The 17131-nt window shown below is 45.2% G+C and overlaps 1 protein-coding gene across 3 annotated transcripts; it reads right to left on the reverse strand.

Moving 5' to 3' along the window:
- Positions 1 to 382: 382 nt before the first annotated feature.
- On the reverse strand, positions 383 to 16629 carry PPP1R7 (protein phosphatase 1 regulatory subunit 7). 3 transcript variants are annotated; one of them, XM_035899959.1, is made up of 10 exons: positions 16551 to 16629; positions 16276 to 16383; positions 11996 to 12051; positions 10955 to 11020; positions 10195 to 10325; positions 9139 to 9301; positions 5755 to 5871; positions 4678 to 4782; positions 3122 to 3208; positions 383 to 779 (listed from the first exon to the last, which is right to left on the reverse strand). In XM_035899959.1, the coding sequence occupies exons 1-10, from the start codon at positions 16591 to 16593 to the stop codon at positions 603 to 605; spliced, it is 1053 nt and encodes a 350-aa protein (XP_035755852.1). In that variant the 5' UTR covers positions 16594 to 16629; the 3' UTR covers positions 383 to 602. The 3 variants fall into 3 exon arrangements, with proteins under 3 accessions (XP_035755852.1, XP_009642749.1, XP_035755853.1); XM_009644454.2 differs by having other exon boundaries at positions 16261 to 16383; XM_035899960.1 differs by lacking the exons at positions 11996 to 12051; positions 16551 to 16629 and having other exon boundaries at positions 16276 to 16377.
- Positions 16630 to 17131: the final 502 nt, after the last annotated feature.

Consider the following 17131-nt stretch of genomic DNA (forward strand, 5'->3'; position numbering starts at 1 on the left):
GGGCCCCAGGGAGGCCGGTAGCTCACTCAGGCACAGACAGCCCCACGCTGCTTTCACAGCTCAGGCTACTTGGCCTCAATCCTCTAATGAGCCTGCAGCTGCATTTAAAAAAAATAAAAATCATTACAGAAAGGCCCATCTCCCACCAACCCCCCTGAGTTTTACAACCTAGATCTAGATGAGCATCCTTAGCAGGTTCTTCACCACGTCAACACTGCCTCTGTCTCTTCCCATTTTCAGAGCCTACCATTGAGCCCGGATCCAGAACAGTGGCATCTGCAGCGATGTGACACAAAAGTCAGCAAGTGGCTCCAAGTGGCTTCAATCTGTGGCAAACGCTTTCTGCCAGAACGTTCCACGTAAATAACAGACGCACAAGGAGGTCTCTTGTGTTAAGATTTAATAATAATAATAATAGTAACAACAACATCCTTTCAAAAACAATGAGTGCGTTGTACACAAGATCTTGTAGTCAGTGCTTTTTATTGACTGTTTGCTCTGCGAGTGTCAGTGGACTGAAGACCTGGGGAGTGGCAAGTGGATAAAAAACCCAGCTGGGACATTTCTCCAAGGAGGGCAGGAGAGGGAGGGCAGCAGGAGGCTCAGAATCGAACAAATGTGGCATCAATCTGCCGGACGGTCGGGAGGGCCAACATGATTTTGCGCCGGTACTGGGGATCCTTCTGCAAGGGGTTTCGCTCCAGGTAGACAGTCTCCAAGTTCTTCGCTCCTTTCAGCTCATCCAGGTCGCTCCAGCTCTCCACGAGATTATCGTTCATCTGCAGAGCACACACAGGCACGCTCACACAAACGGATACTCCCAAGCTACGCCTGGCTAGCAGGAACCTGGCCACGCCAACGCCACTCAGGAGGATTACTGCTACCCAGGAGCAGTAACATCTCCCTGGTCCTTCCCCCCAGAACCTCTGAGATGTGCTTTCCTGCCTCACGCTCCAGGCCTCGCTAAACCGTTTTCACCTTCCCTGCACTGTCTTGGGTTGCCGGTCAAACGCTCCACCCTTCAGACAGCGTGTCCAGTCCAAGCAACATGCTGGGAAAGCCAGCACAACACTGAGACAGGCTCTTTGTAGGGCGTCTCAGCCCAGATGTTGCTCTCTTGAGGGCTGGAAATCTTTATATCAAGATTTCCTTCCACCGTGATGTCTATCTTTACTTTCATGACTTCCCACGAAACACTAAAAAAGGTTCCAAACTGATTTTCCTCTCCCCCTTTCCATCCCTTCCCCACAAAAATTGCTCCTGCACTCTGGACACAGTGCCAAGCTCTCCAGAGCCCAGGCTCTCCCCTCCTGTCCCACGGGAGCTGCCTCACTGCCAGCACTGCAGAGGAATTCAGGGATGAACCCTTCAACCGCCCGGCAAGAAGGGAAGTGGGCAAGGTGGCTATGTGCTGCCCAACCTAGAGACTTCAGCCACCCATTGGTTTGGACACAGAAGCAGTTACTACAGCAATGCCATCTTTAAAAAGCATTTAAAAATCCATGCATTGGCTCTGGCGCCCCTCAGCAACTGTTCTTCCTCGCATCAGGCACCCATGGTAAGCCCAAAGTTTTGTGCACCCTGGTTGCGGTGCAGCAGAGCAGCAGCTCTGTTTTCTCCAGCTGGTTCAAAGAAACCTGCTTCATTGCAGGGGCTGCCAGTCATTAATCTTTGTAAGTACAACCCTGGACTAAGACCCTGCAGAAAACCTGCTAGCTCTTCTGTTCTGCTGCAGCTCATCACAACGTTACTTCAGCCAGGTCACTTGGCCCTCAGCTGCCTCAGTCCCTGTGCTGGGAAGGTACTGGGGAACAGTCAGAAGGTTCCCTCAGTATCCAGGATTTGAAATGCTGCTCCCTTAAGGTGTTAAAGGACTTTGTGTTGTGGCTTCAACTCTACAGTCAGTGAAAAAATATGCATTAATAGATGCAACAGTTGTTCATATCGAAGAGAATTCTGTGAGCTCTTTAACAAAAGGCACATGTGGAAAATGTGGAAAAAAAGCTGGGAGGTTTTCCAGGTTCAGCTAACAGATCCTGGCCAGTGCTCTGCTGTGACAAAGGACTCTCTAAAGGTGCTCGTGTTTTTAAAAAGGAAGTCCAATAGGTCAGAGTCTTCCCTCTACTTTCTGCAAAACAAGTGGAACAGCTGCGCAATGCCTTCTCCCGTGAGCAGAGCAACGGTAAAGACAAAGACTGGAGGAAATTGCAAAGGATCACGACGGGGCCCCCGCAAGCTGCACTGCACCGTCTCGTTTTTACCACCCAAAAGCTGTCACGTTAACAAGCTTCTCAGCTCCTGTTATTTAAGGAGTTCCTTACAGAGCAGGCATAGCCAGGTACCACCACTAAGCCACACCAGCAAGATGAGGGAAATGGTCCAAGCAGCCTGGACTCCAGGCTCTGGCTTGGTTTCATTCGCAGCTGCTTTCCACTCCTTTTATCTCAGCCCCAGAGTTCAAATGACCGAACTCCAAGTGACCGACATTAAGCAGCACAACTCTTGTTCTCGGCCTCAACATGCAGAAACTCTACAAGAGCTAAGGCATGTACCAAGCCACGAGCATCTGCTGCTGCTTCCCCCAAACACGAGCAGATCTGTACACAGCTCCTGCCCACATGGCAGGTACTGATGCTTCATGAGGGGGTGCCTCGGCCCATTTCCTGACCAGGCTTACGAATGACAAAGGCCGTAGCTATTTAGGGTGCCACAAAGGAAGAGAAGCAACCCTGAACAGTGGTCTACTTCACAGGAACGGAAGTAAACCAGAAGACTGTTTCATTTTCTTCATATTTTAAACACCATGAACATACTGACTCTGCTCTAAACAAGTACCATGCTCCGGTGCGGTGGTGAGACAGCATCAGTTTCCCCTATTACACTGTCACGCTCACTGAAAGAAAGGCGAGGTCTGCAAAAACAGGGCACAGCAGGGCTGTTTCATAACCACCACAAGCATGAAGGCAAGGCCTAATTCCTAGGTAGGCAGATCCATGCAGACTCTCAAGACCCTAAAGTCGGTCACCAGAACAAGAGTTTACTCAGACATACACGTGCACCCCCCCACACTCCCCATTACTGTCACGCAGACGTTTCAGGAACAGTTCCAGCCTGCACTTACCCAGAACTCTTGCAGCTCTGTTAGGTGACTGATGTTTTCAATCTTCTTGATTCTGTTGGATGCAATGTCCAGCATTGTGAGTTTGTTCTAGACAAGCAAACACAAAAATATTAGACTGGACTTCCTTTCATTGTCTCTGTCCCACTTCTCTCAGGCCCAGCACTGGAAACAGTCAGAAGCTGCTTACACACAGCACAGAACTCTCCCTGCCTAAGTATAGCAAGGAAAGCTGTTTTTAATGAAGCTGGGTGTCCTGGTTCTGGCTGGGATCGAGTTTATTTTCTTCCTAGTAGCTGGCACAGCGCTGTGTTTTGGATTTAGTATGAGAATGGTGTTGATGACATGCTGATGTGTTAGCTGTTGCTGGGCAGTGCTTACACAGATTCAAGGACTTACCAGCTTCTCATGCTCTGCCAACTGAGCAGGCTGGGGGGACATGAGAAGCTGGGAGGGGTCAGCTCTCCCGGCTGTGCCCCCAACTGGCCAAAGGGCTATTCCAGACCACATGGCATCACGCTCAGCATATAAATGGGGGGAAAGCTGGCCAGGGGGCTGCTGCTCAGGGACAGGCTGGGCACTGGTTGGTTGCTGGTGAGCAATTGTTTTTCACTTCCATCACTTGTCTGCCTTGGGTTTTATTTCTCTCTTTTTTTATTACTTTCCTTTTCATTACAGTTTGTTTTTTTTAAATTTCAGTTATTAAACTCTTCTTATCTCAACGTGTAAGTGTTCTCACTTTCACACTCCTGACTCTCCCCCATCCCACCGTGTGGGATGCTGTGTGGTGCTTAGTCGCCGGCTGGGGTTAAACCATGACACAGGGTTACTGACCTCCCAAAAGACAAAAATGAAAGCAATTACTGGCCAGCTGGCGATTGCCAGCCAAGTGCTCCTAAAAAGTGAGCTTTCCTCGTAGTACATTAAGAGGTATCCATAAAAAATCAGATCATTAGTGTCCTTGTGAGAGCAGAGTTTAACAAACTTTTTGCAGCAGGGGACTCAACAAGTTTTTGATCGCATGCAGTCCACTAAGCTCCAGATTGTCTCTGCTCTCTGACAGTGCCACCGCTGTTGGGTGAGAATGAAAACACTACGGGCTTCTGTGAAATCCATCCTATCCACAAATCTAGAAACGTATACTGACACAAAGGCAAGCCACGTGCCATGGCTTGCCTCTCCACTCCCAGCTCCAGCTGCTGTCCTGCTGGAAAGGTCCCCTGGCTCTCTGCAAACGGCTGTCCGAAAGGCTGCAGTGGGGACAGCCAGCTCTGGCCACCTCTCTCTCCAGTGCTGAAGGTCAGCCAGGCTGCTGCATTAATCACATCTTGTTCTTCCCCTCCTGAGCTCATTAAAACAATTCTGCTCCTGAGGATTTGAAGGAGCTTCACCCATTTTAACGCAACAAACACTGGGATCTTTGTGATCTTTTCAAGAGAGTCAGGACCCCACATGCAGCTGGGGAAGCTGAGGAACAAAAACTCTCAGAAAAGCACAGCCACCAAAGGGAGCAGCCTAGGGCAACAATTCCATTACACATTTAGCAAGAGCCTGCTCACGTTGTTCTCCAGTCCCTCGATGACTTCGATGCCATTGTGGCTGAGGTACAACTCGCGCAAATTCACCAAGCTCTGCAGCCCCTCGATCTTGGTCAGACGGTTATTCTGAAAGTGTAACAGCAGTTTAAGTCCACTCTAAACAAACCAAAACCCAAGTGAGTCACTGGAGAAAAAACATTTCTCAGAAGTATGGATGAGGAGTGGAAACAGTGCTTGCGTCCACACGGATCTTGTGAGCTCAGCCCGTTTGATCTCTGTGCCACTGATGCACAATGACATTCCACAGGAGCCAAGGACTCCATCAGACTCTGACCTTCCCATCAGAAGTTGTAGCCTGGAAGTTTTCCACTTGGTGTTTTTGGAAAACAGGCCTATGCATTAATAGCATTCATTTTGTAGGGCTTCTAATGGAATGGGCAGAAGGGAAGTTACAACACCTGAATCCCAGTACACTCTGCTGCACATAATTCTGCACCTCCTATAGGATAACCGACACATACAGATACTCCAACATGCAGCACGTATGGCTTTCTCACCCACAGATGTAAGAGATACTGGAATGCACTATCATCGTCATGTGAATGAGGAGACTCAATGAAAGAAAGCAAGTGAGTATCTTTCATTCCACCTTTTAAAAAGGAAGCAGCTTTTTGTAAGCTCATTAAGGCCAGATTTCATTTAGCGCAGGCTTGTTCACATCTCTTCCCTCTGCAGAAGGAAGGTAGTGACACTGAGCCCACTGCCATTGCAACGACATCCCTGGCGTAACTCATTTGATGTCATTGCAACGTATTACAAAAGAGTATTTCAGGAAGGAAATTGAGGATAACATTCATTTCCTGTTCCCTCTTCCATAAAAATCAAACATTTGTTTTATCATTTTATCAGCATCTGCCAATCTCATTCAGCATGAAAGGATGACAAAGGACAGCACAGAGAATGTCACACTTTCTTCCAGTAGAGGAGTCTGACTCAAACACTGAAGACCTGCAGACCTGAAGAGCTTATCATAATTTGCAAGGTGGTTCATCTAACCAGGGCTGTTCAAAACGTGACAGTACGAAGTGGAACCAGTACCTGTATACTGAGCACAGTCAAGTTTGTCAGCGCATCCAAGTTCTGGAGCTTGGTGATTTTATTCTTCCCAAGGAACAGACTGTCAAGATTAGCCAAGGTGTCAATGTTTTCAATTGCCTGCAAAATGACCAAAGGAGAAGGTGTTACTGCTGCGATGCAAAGCTCCAACCTGCAGATGTGGTTGGCATTTTATAGCCTCAACCCACGGAGCTGCACTCCTGCGAAATGCAAACCTGCCAATTCCACGACACAAGGCAGGGCCTCCCTAGTGACCCAAGAGCAGAGTAAGGGCAGGAAGCACCGAAAGGGACATTCCCTGGGCCATAAGGTGTATCCAGGGCAGGAGATACGAATTTCTGAAGCAAGAAAAATCTGTCACTAGTGAACAGAAAGAGAATCTGAGAGGAGAAAATGCAATTTGAAAATTTAGTCCTGACCATCAGCGACTGCACAACAGTCAGAGGCAAGTTGTTTAGCTTCTCTGCACAACAGTTTTGCTGTCACAAGCAAGGTGAACTGTTTCACGGGTGTATTTGTTAACTACTGGCTATATACTCATGCTACAGGCAGCACGTACACATACCTATTGTTTAAGTGATGTCTATGTTTTAAATATACATGCTACTGGAAGAACATATACACTGTATCAGTTGAAGTCCTGAGCTCATCCTTCGGTGGGAGAAAATAAGGATCTCTCTGAGGTATCAAGAAGAACTATATTCCTTTTTTACAAAGGAAGGGGCACCAGAAAGCATGAACAGAAGAGAGAAAAAAGGGCAAGAAAAGGGGAAAAGGGTGGGGTTAGAAAAGGCTCCAGTAAGCAGAAGGAAAGAAAACACAATGTTGGGTTTTTTTCAGGGGAAAGCCTCTTAATTCAAAAAGACACAAGAATTTTAAGAAGAGGCTTCAGCGCACAGCAGAGCAGTAATACAGATACAGATACACACACAGCTGCGCATCTGCGCTCAAGTACCTTGCGACAACTCAGTTTTTCCACATCCTCCTCGCCTGGCACAATGTCAGAAACCAGCAGCGCTGGTGAGACAGGGCACTGAGCCCCAGCACCACTCTGACTACTCTGTGTGTGTGTGAGTGCACATACTTACCTGCGCGCCTGTAAAGGAAGGGAAAGGAAAGATGGACACAAACACACACACTACGAGCTTATAGTTACCCTCTGGAAAGGAAAGAAGCTTTTCAACCTCTATCCCACAATTGCCAACAGACTCAATGCAAGGTGTTTATCAGCTCAGATTTGGATTCACCCTCCTGCAGACTTACCCCTGTTTTGACCTTGCAAGAAAATGACAGATTTGTTGCTCATTGGTAGCTCCTCCAGGCCCGAGGAGGAAATGCTTGTGACTCTGAGGGTACCGAGAGGAAACAGTCAAGTAAAAAAAAGCAACTTAAAGCTATAAAAAAGCCACACTTAAGTGAGAGTATGAAACAGATGGACAGCAGGGGAAAAAGACCTAAGGAACAAATAAAGGAGTGCTTGCCTTATAGGCACCTCAGTCCAACTTTGGGGAAAAAAGTAAGAAAAGGCATCAGCTGAAGCACGAAGTTCTACTTCCCCACTGCTGATACAGAAGGAACAGAAGCACAAGTGCTCAGTAAGTCAGGAGGGACTCCAGGCTAACTGCACTCTGAAAGGCTGGAGAGCGCAGCGAAACGACAAATTACTGCAGAAGCTCTAACGCACAGGGGACGAGTGCGTCGGGCACCTCAGAGCCAAGAGCGCTGCCTGGACAGGCCGCAGGCTTTTACCCTAACGAGTTAAGGATATGGCCAGGCCACTCAACCAACAAAAAACTATTGACAAATAACATGAGATGTATTTCTTCACGCCTAGGCACGAGTTACTCAACTCCAGTAAAGCAATTAGAAGCACAGAGCAGCGCTGTTTGAAGAAGCCAGGATAGAATTAACAAATAAACAGAAAAAACGCTAAGAATAAAGTAATTTAAGAAGCTCACATTACCCATACAGTTATAACTTTGGGGGTTTGGTTTTGTTAATATGCTCAGGCTCAACACTAAGGAGATACACGTAAAATAAATCTAACCTCATTGTCTAAGAGATATCCTTTGGCTTCACAACATTGGTGACGAGGCACTGCCCAAGTATCAATTCAGAAATCTACCTCATGGAAAAAAAAGAAATCCAGCTAATGATGCTTAGGTAGGGATAGAGTACAGTTTTGCTTAACCCAGCTTTTGAAATGTGAGGATCAGTGTGCTTGGCCTGTTACATTTCTGACTAAAGGAAAAGTGCTTCTCTCTAACCCACGTTCCCCCAGCCCACACAGACTCGGAGGCTCCCTAACCATGTGTCTGACCTGGCTGATGTTCTCACACTCCAGATTTATTCCCCAGATTTATTTCATTTCTAAAGTAGAAATTCCTTTGGATGGAAAAGAATTCAACCCAGTTCGGCTTTAGGAGCAAAATAAAATTTTTGCAGTTCACAAAAGCAGCATGCGTTTCTGCCTTCAAAGGCCCTTTGCAATAGCTGAAGTTTCCTCCTTTCCTAGGAAGAGGGGTACGCTTCCACAAGGCTGGAAGCGCAGATGACAAGCAGTCCTTTTCCTTCTTCTACTGAAAGAAACTCATTATGCTTAACAAGTGATTTTTCAGAGTGTAAATGGGGAGCAGCAACTTAGACCATTTTCAGGTTGAAATGCACTCCTCTGTTATGAGTATCTTCTGAAGATACTCTATATATATATACACACACTTCTTTCTATACTTGAAAAAGCTTCTAAAAAGATTTATCAGTTTACTTTGCACATTGCAAGTCTTTTGTGTCCTCTGTTTCACCCGTTCACAGAAAAGCGCACCTTAAGGCCAGGAGAGACTGCTCAGAACTGCTTCCCTTAAGCGGCACAGATTTCAAATCACCTGAATTGAAGAAGTCACACACTGCACAATAAAACCCAAAGGAATCAGCAGCACCGTACCAGGTTTTTGAGGCATTTCAGAGGAAAGCCTCAAGAAATCTTTTTCCTGAGAGACTGACTGATGTAGCAGGTTTTCAATTACCCATACAAATCAAACTAGAATTAAATTTGCATTCGACGGGTTTTATCAACCAGCCTCTAGGAAGGTAAGAGAAAACAGTAAACATTAGCATTGATAGGCTTGGCTCTCTAGCAGGAGGGAAACATCACCTGCAAGAGGCACCACACATGGGATGCATCAGTGCATTAAAGAGAGAAATCCATAAAGCCAGGCACTACATGCACACATAAATAAAGGATCCCACATGTGCCATGATAAGGAATTACATGTTAAATAACTGAAACAAGAAAAAAAACCCAAAGTTGCTAATGCCAAGCCAAAGAGCTCAAAAGGCTCCAGCTAACATCCTGTAGAGCAAGCCTACCCGAATTCGATTGGATCCCAACTCTAACATCTGTAGCATCTGCAAGTTGCTCAAATTCTCAATTTTGCTGATTTTATTGTTGACGAGGAAGAGTTTTTTAAGCTGAGTAAGCTGATCTAGTCCTTCGATGTGTCGCAGAACGTTAAAGGAGATGTCCAGGATCCTGAGGTAAAACAAACAAAGGTATCTTCAGTCCATCAGGCACGGACAATTCTGGAAGAGGCACTTGTAAATGTTGGGGGGAACCTCATCATCAGCAGAGATCAAGCACTTTGCTAGGCCTTGAAGCTAGAGTCCTAAGTCTCATTTCTTTATATCAGAAATTACAATAAATATAACTTTCAAAATACTTCTATACCATGTCAGGGAGAAAAAAAAAAAAAAAAATCTGTGGCATGCAGAAGACAACCATCATTTTGCCCAGCCGAGGAGCTGCCACTGTGGGAGGAAGCAAATCTTCAGTACTGCTATTCCTCAGGAAAGGCACACGCCTACAAGATCTGCCTCTGATGGGAAAATGCCAAGGCCTCCCATAAGCATGAAGCAGTTATGACTGCGGGAAGTAGGTCAGTCCTCCTCGCCCCAGCAAGAAGAGTTTTGTAACATATCTCCAGAGCAATCACAGACAAGTGCCAGAAACTAGGAAGAACACTACTTCCCTAACATTCTCCAAAATCAGTCCTAATCTCACCTGAACTCTCTTGCCACTTTTTGCAAGAATACAAACTTGTTATACAGAGCTCTCACTGCCAAGAGCAAGGGGTGCCTGAGCGCTTCCACACCTGCACAGAAGCTGCAACCGCCAGCCATTCTTGCTGCCTTACACAGCACACACTGCGTTTCTGGCTGACCCGTTTCCGGGTGAGCTTCAGGATAATGAAACTAGTTTCCCCCACAGGTTAAATATCGATGGAGAACAGACATTATCCTTCACAGGGCACCCAAATCAATCATGAGGAAGGCCTAGGTGATATATCCTGGAATAAGTACAGTGTGAGTAACTTGGTGACTGGCAAACCACCCTCAGCTAAATCCTGGTGATTCCCCTGGACTTACTCAAGTTCCACCAGAGATTCCAAGTTCTCGATCTTCCGAATTTGATTGTCATAGAGATCCAGTTCCCGCAAGGTCTGCAACTGCTCCAGGTTCTCAATGCGCTTAATCAAATTCTGACGGAGACAGAGAGTCTAATAGTTGGGGAAAGTTTAAAAACAGGAAAACGGGTATGAATAACAGCATGTAATGCCTTCCGGCACACAGACAAGAAGGTTGGGGTTTTTTTTTCCCCCGTTAAGTTTTGTTTGGCTTTTGTTTGTTTGTTTGTTTTAAATAGAACCTTTTCTTGGTTTATTCCAACTCTACAGAAGGAAATCTTTTTACCACGAAGATGGTCAGACACTAGAACAGCAGCCCAGAGAGGCTATGTAATCTCCATCCTTGGAAATACTCAAGAGCATGGCTGGAGAAGGCCTTAAGCAGCATGCTCTAACTGGACCTGCTTTGAGCAGGGCTTTACTACATACTTCCAACAGTCCTTTCTAATCTACATTATTCTGTGTTAAGCCTGCTGTGCAAATGCAGAATGTTTCTCCTGGGATGAGCCCTGATGTTTTGTTCCTCATCCACTTCCAAAACCAACTTGCAAAACCCCAGGATTTTTATTACTACTTGACAAATAGGTAAACACCACCTCCTTCAGCAAAGCATGAAGTGAACTCATTAGGATCTCAGGCAAAGAGAGGTGCCTGTATCTGTCCTCTTAACGGTGAGGCATGCAATATCTCCAGCTCCATTCTCTGTTCCTTAGGCCTGTTACCTTCACTTTCTTGAGCACCTCAAATCCTTCGATCTTCCCAATTCGGAAATGATTCAAGTCAACATCCTGAAAGATAAATGGAGTAATTCAGTAGCTGCTTCAAAACACTCTTCAAAGATCAGTCTGGTACTTTGTTCTAAGGAAAATGATAGTCTTACAAAACATGTAGCTTATCAAAACTTCCCTTCAAAGAGCCTGTGAAAAATGGGTTTGGCACATGTTTCTACCACCACAGGCAAAGCATGCGGCCTAAGCTTGTCAACTGCAAACATAGCACCTGTGAAAAGGCAACAGCCCTTTCCTGAGTCTGGGCATTGTTTCACCAGAATTACAAACCTTTTGCAGTGAATTCTGCATTTTCTGGGACAGACAAATTGTGCTGTGTAGCATGAATAAAGTGTTGCAGAAATTTCTCTTATCTGCTTTGCTTAGCCGGAACACACCTTGCTATTTCCAGTTCCAGACCTCAGATGAGCAGGCACCACTGATAGTTCAAATAATCTGGTGGTTCTGTGAACATTAAGTCACCCTGGCAATCAGCTGATCCACTTCACATCTGTGCTGTCCAGCCCCAGGTGTTCCAGTTTGGCAGGTCGGTCAGTCAAATAGACATAGAGCCCTTCACCACCCAAGCTCAAAGCCTCTCCAGCTAACAGGCTCCTGAGGCTGCCAACACCACAGCACAAGGCCAGTTAAGTAGTTGTGCCTATTACAAGTCATGGGGCTGACAGCAGCAATCACTTCATTAAAGATACTCTCACATAAGCTCGTAGCCTGTCAATAATGCTTGCAGAACAGCCCCAGTTTCAGTGCCTCCATGCTTAATTTGAAATTCTAAATTTCTAACAAAATGTTTCAGCTGCTGATCAAAAATAAAATGCCTCTACTTTGAGTCTAAAGGCTCTGAACCAATTCCAGGGAAGATCATGATAGCCAGAACCTCCAGAAGAATTAGATCTTTTAACCAGGTCTCAATACTTGCCTTTGCCTACCTTTTCTTCCTGCTGTATAAAGCCCGTAAGGACAAAAATCTGCCTTTACCTCAGCTTCTGGGTCCAGGCTAATTGTCTCCATGTCCACTGGTGTCTCTGCTTCTCCTGCAGGAGAAGCAAATGAGTTATAAACTTCTGCTACCTGATAGCCAAAGGCAAGATAACAACGGCTAACATTGGGAGAGACAAAGGGAGTAAATGCTCCTCGGAAGAAACACATGAGATACACAGTTCAGATATTCTTCTGCATTAAAAATACACTTCACCTATTTGGCTTTCCTCATGACAGCTAGTCGTGAAGATAAGCTCTCTTAATGACAGGAGTCGTGCCTAGGTGCAAAAGACAGAACGAACAGCACCTTCCCCAGCCTGCCTGTGTGGTGGCTGAATAACGCTGGCTTAAGACTGATCTGGGCAGGATTCCTTTTCTTTACGCTTAGGGCCACCATCCTGGTAAAGATGCATCATCCAAAGTGCCTACGCTCCTCTGACAGCCGAAACTACATTGCCAAGAAGGAATCTAAACTGTCTAGCGACAGCACCAGGAATGACCAAGCATCTCAGCAGCCCCAGCCTCCAGCTTTCCTTTCATAAATCCTGCCAGTTCATGTCAGTGTTGTGCATGCTTCTGCACGGATTTCCCTTCTTTTGTTTGACTGGCCTCACTAATGTGCTAGAAAACATTGCTTATCATGCTGCATGCATTTTCTTGGGAAGTACCTTTACAGCTCTGGAAGCCAGCCCAACATTTGCTGTGCCTCTATCACAGCACAAGAGGGAGCAAAGCTTGCTGGCTACATTCCCACTGAGTAATTCAGGACCAATTCCCATTTGTTGAGGATGGTATGCTGGTTACACCAATTTCCAAAGAAAGTCTAATTGTAGTTTGCAAAGCAGACATACAACACACAACCCCTTTCTACTTCACGTGCGTAGCTTCTGTATGTACCACCAAAAAACCAAGGAACTTTACTTCCAATCAAATCCCATTAACTCCTGCATGACTGTATACAAGCTCCTTCCATTAATCCAGAAGTAATGACAATTTTTATAGCCCAGCATGGTCACAGCATCCTTGTAAATGCCAAATGTCCCCTATACTTAACAAGTGTTTTTCCTAACGACGCTCAGCATTTTAAGTAGTATCATTAGGATGAAGAGTACAAGCATTTCATTTTTTAATACCACCACCAAACTCCAAGGTTTTGATAGCTCCGCACCCCATCATTTTACCTGGCTGTATCTGTGCCACAGCTCTTGCCTGGACATTCAAAGAGGAAAGAGCACCAACTGAACTGACTCAGGGACTGAAAAGCAAGCCTCTGTCCCTCATCTTTTAATATTCTTTATAGCATAAATTAGCAGGGAGCATAAATTATATTTTAGGGATGCGAAATGAGCCGGTAGGCTTGGTGACATTGTATCGCAGTATAGAAATGCTACCGTCACGCATACCTATGCCTGTCTGCATTTTAGCAGTGGGCAACACTTGAATTTTCTTATTTTCCTTCCAGATCAGGAGCTATGCACTTCAGCAGGGGAATGGGACACTCAACCCTGCCGCTACCCAGGCCGCATCTCTTGCGCCTATTTCTAGGGCGCAAAGGCTGCCAGCACCAAGTGCTCCAAGCCAAACAAGCACCCTAGCTGAATTTACAGCCAACAGGAACACAGCCCAAGTTTGGACGACAGTTATTTGAGATATCACATAAAAACACCAAACCATCCCCTTTGTATTAAGTTGTATGATCAGGAAGTTAATGCTCGCGGCGAAGAAAGTTCTCCTTTTGAGACTTTAAAGTTGTCCAACAGTAAAGCCAGTCATGCACCAAGTAAAAAAAATTCTTCAACACAAAAAAATTCAAGTCAAAAAAATTCTTTAACTTTGTTTGGCTGGCAGGCTTCTCTATGAAATTAGGCGTTTCGTCACAGCACCCATTACAGACCACTTATACACATTTGGTTTGGGCGATGCATTAAAACACTCTGTCCTGGGATCTGGCAAAGGGCAGCTCCTCCTATTTTTGCCAGTCCTGGTAGAACCAGTGTGGGGAAAAAAGCCCACAAGTCCGAAGGCACAAGGCCAAATCACACTGGATGCATGCATCAAATTCACTGAAATAAGAGCAATTTAAGACTGAACATGGAGGCACTAGCATTTATGTAATAGGCCAACTCTCATGGAGTTTATGTACTGTGTATAAAACGCTCTCCCTATAGCAGTCCAGGTGAGACGTGGGTACTGACAACACTGACAATCAGTATCAGTGCGAGAACGCTAAAGTACGTTTTCTCTCAGAGAAATAAAAATGGTTCTAGCAAATTTTCAGCCCTATCAACTGTCAACCAACATTTTATTTATGAACCTATGAGCCAAGCGGACATAAACTGCCCTAAGCCAATCCTTCTACAATCACTTTACAAGCAGAACTGCAATTTCACTTGCATGCAGCAAGTCTGCAAACAGTGCTTTAGCTCACAGTTTTTAATGCAGCGTGTTTCTCAGGGGGAAAAACATTGCTCTGGCAGTGAAGTCACTTAAGCGAATTTCTGTGTAACCCGTGCCTGCGAGCTACACAGCTCTGCAGATGTAGGAAAAAAACACGACATTCAGGAAACCCAAATTCCGCAGCATGGAACGGTAGTTACCGAGTTACGTAAGTTCACAGCACCACAAGCATTTAAAGCAACCAAAAACCTAACTACACTTTTTAACTGCGTGTGCATGAAAAATATGATACATAGCTAAGCCAAAAGCTTTCTGAACAGAGGCGTTGTTCCTCAGAGAATTAGCTAAATGATAAATTTGAAGTTCCAGCTGCTTGAGCTCTTTCTATTTATGATCTCCTGCGAAAAATGTGGAAAACTTCATTTTCCTTGCAGCTGAGGAACTCAAAGCTGGCTGCGGAAACCAACTCAAATGTTCCAAAATTATTCCTCTGCTCGCTTTCTACTCCAGTAGAAGCTTTCTGAATACTAACAGTTTGGAAGAAGCAGCAACAATACAGTCATTCCATTAAATTGTATCCAGCGTAATTCAGCCACCGAATCCAAATGTGTTATTCCAGTGAAAGCAAGAAAAAGTTTTCTCTAATTCTGTAATTCCCAGGGCAACAACGTACAAAATATCACCGTGCACGCACAGCTAAACGATGTCAGCTGAACGAACACTCGCTGTTACATCCACGCAAAGGAGAACTGTGACTGACTGATCTGCCCGGATGTATTGATCGTACAGCGCTAGGTACGTACAACATGCGAGGCGCGCTCTTATTACAGGCATCATCGCAGCAGTTTTTAATCAATATATAGAAGTTTTTCATGATCAGCGATAAATTATACCTAGATAGAGTTCATTTATAGTTAGGAGATGAGATTTAAAATTCTCACAAGAATTTTCTAGTTTGGAAAATGCTTTTGCAAATTTGAACGGGCAAGGTTAAGATTAGGAGGGATTCACAGCAGATGCACAGTCAAAAAGGATTAAAATTTCCTGCAGAAAGTTTACTGTATTATTTCACTTCTGTTCCCAGTCCAACAATCATCACATCCACACATCTAGCAAAAGGATGCTAGCTAGTGCCAGAAGCCCAGGTAACATTGCTGTTCGGGGTCTTCAGAAATGGATCTGCTCGGACAAATTCTATGCAAGCTACTGAAAAGCAAACGCTTCCATCAAACACGTACAGGCTTAGAAAAGCCGGCCAACATTTCTACCCAGTGTTCTAACACAAACAGTAAAAACAGTAGCGAAAGTGTAAAGGCGAGGGGATTCAGACAGTTATCATTTTTGTATGTCTTAGAATTTTTAATTTAAAAAACTAAAATTGGTAGGTTCCTTCAATCTATCCAAAAAGAGTTGTCTTTGCCTTCCAAAGGAATCTGGCAACTCGTCAGGTAAAAAAGCTACATACGCTAAAGCATAATAATGAAAAGGTGTTTACGTTTACTTCTACCGAATGTTTCCAGCTTCGTTCCACAGATAGTTACTATGTTTCCACAAAAAAAGATATGAATGAAGGTGTTTTGCATTTTTGATATTAACGATTTCAAATAGAAACGTGGATGGATGAGTAAATAAGGAAAAACCCAAAGGTCTAGTATCAACGGTTCTGGGAAAAGAAGGCAGCTTTATTTTAGCAATGACAACACTATAGCTTATTCATTTTTTAGAGAAGAATGCTCGAGGGCAGATTCATGCCCTTAACTAACATCAGTGCAACTGTCACAAGAAACACAAAGGACTGATACACGCACGCCGCTGCACACACCGGTAAGGAGACACTTCCTACCGCGACCACTCTGGCAAGGTACCTGCGGAGTTCTCACCGTTCTGCTCATCCCTCAGGCTCTGCTGGCTGAGGTCTGTTACTAAGCGAACTGCTTGCTTCTTCCCTTCTTCATCTCCTGACTCTTCTGATTCAATCCGCTTATCAACTGTGTAAGATACATAACAGCAGAATCAGGCTATTTTCAGCAGTGGGGTGGGGGGAAGAAGTAGCAAGCAGGTATAATAACCAGGATTCACATATACCACTACGCAGTTAGTAGAAATCCTAAGTTAACTAAATTAAAGGTTTAGTCTTAAATAAAAGGCCTCTTACCCCTTGTTTCTACTTTGATTTTGGATGCACTTTTTCCTCCCATCACATCTTCCTAAAACCAACAATCTGGGAAGAAGACTGGAGGAAAAAGGAAATTTCTTAGATCAATGAAGTGCAATTCCAAAGATTACGGAGATGGAATTATAACTATTACATTTTAAAAGCTTTTAGAAAAAAAATCAGTATCATGTACAATAGTACCAATGACACGAAGAAGTGAAGGTATTGCAAAAAAAAAAAAAAAAAAAAAAAAAAAGCCCCGGCAGATAAAGCAACCATCTCCCCAGCACAGCCTGCGAGATCCCTCCAGCACGTGCCCAGCCACAACTCTGGTGGCCACCCTGGCCCGGGGGGGCTGAAGCTCCTCGGTCCCCCCTCAGTATCTGCTCTCGTTTCACGGGCGACTAAGGAAAAGCAGCGCCGTGCCAGGGAATTCCTTTCTTGTTATCTTTATTTTTTACGTCTCGGTCAGCTCCACAAACCCACTTCTTCGCCTCTCGCGCGCGGAGCCCCCGGGGAGGGGGAAGACATCACGCCATGCCCCAGGTAACGCGCGCCGCGCCCCGCCCCGCCCGGCTCAG

The sequence above is a fragment of the Egretta garzetta genome, unplaced genomic scaffold (genome assembly GCF_000687185.1).
Source record: "Egretta garzetta isolate BGI_Z169 unplaced genomic scaffold, ASM68718v1 scaffold448, whole genome shotgun sequence".
In the NCBI taxonomy this organism is placed as follows: Eukaryota; Metazoa; Chordata; class Aves; order Pelecaniformes; family Ardeidae; genus Egretta; species Egretta garzetta.

What these genes read in the sequence shown, in the direction of transcription:
- PPP1R7 (XM_009644454.2), bottom strand. Translation starts at nt 16,593, where the DNA reads ATGGGAGGAAAAAGTGCATCCAAAATCAAAGTAGAAACAAGGG. An exon ending in GCCTGGACCCAGAAGCTGAG is followed by an intron (nt 11,021 to 11,995) that starts GTAAAGGCAGAT and finishes TTTATCTTTCAG; the next exon opens with GATGTTGACTTGAATCATTT. An exon ending in AGGTGCTCAAGAAAGTGAAG is followed by an intron (nt 10,326 to 10,954) that starts GTAACAGGCCTA and finishes CCCAACTATTAG; the next exon opens with ACTCTCTGTCTCCGTCAGAA.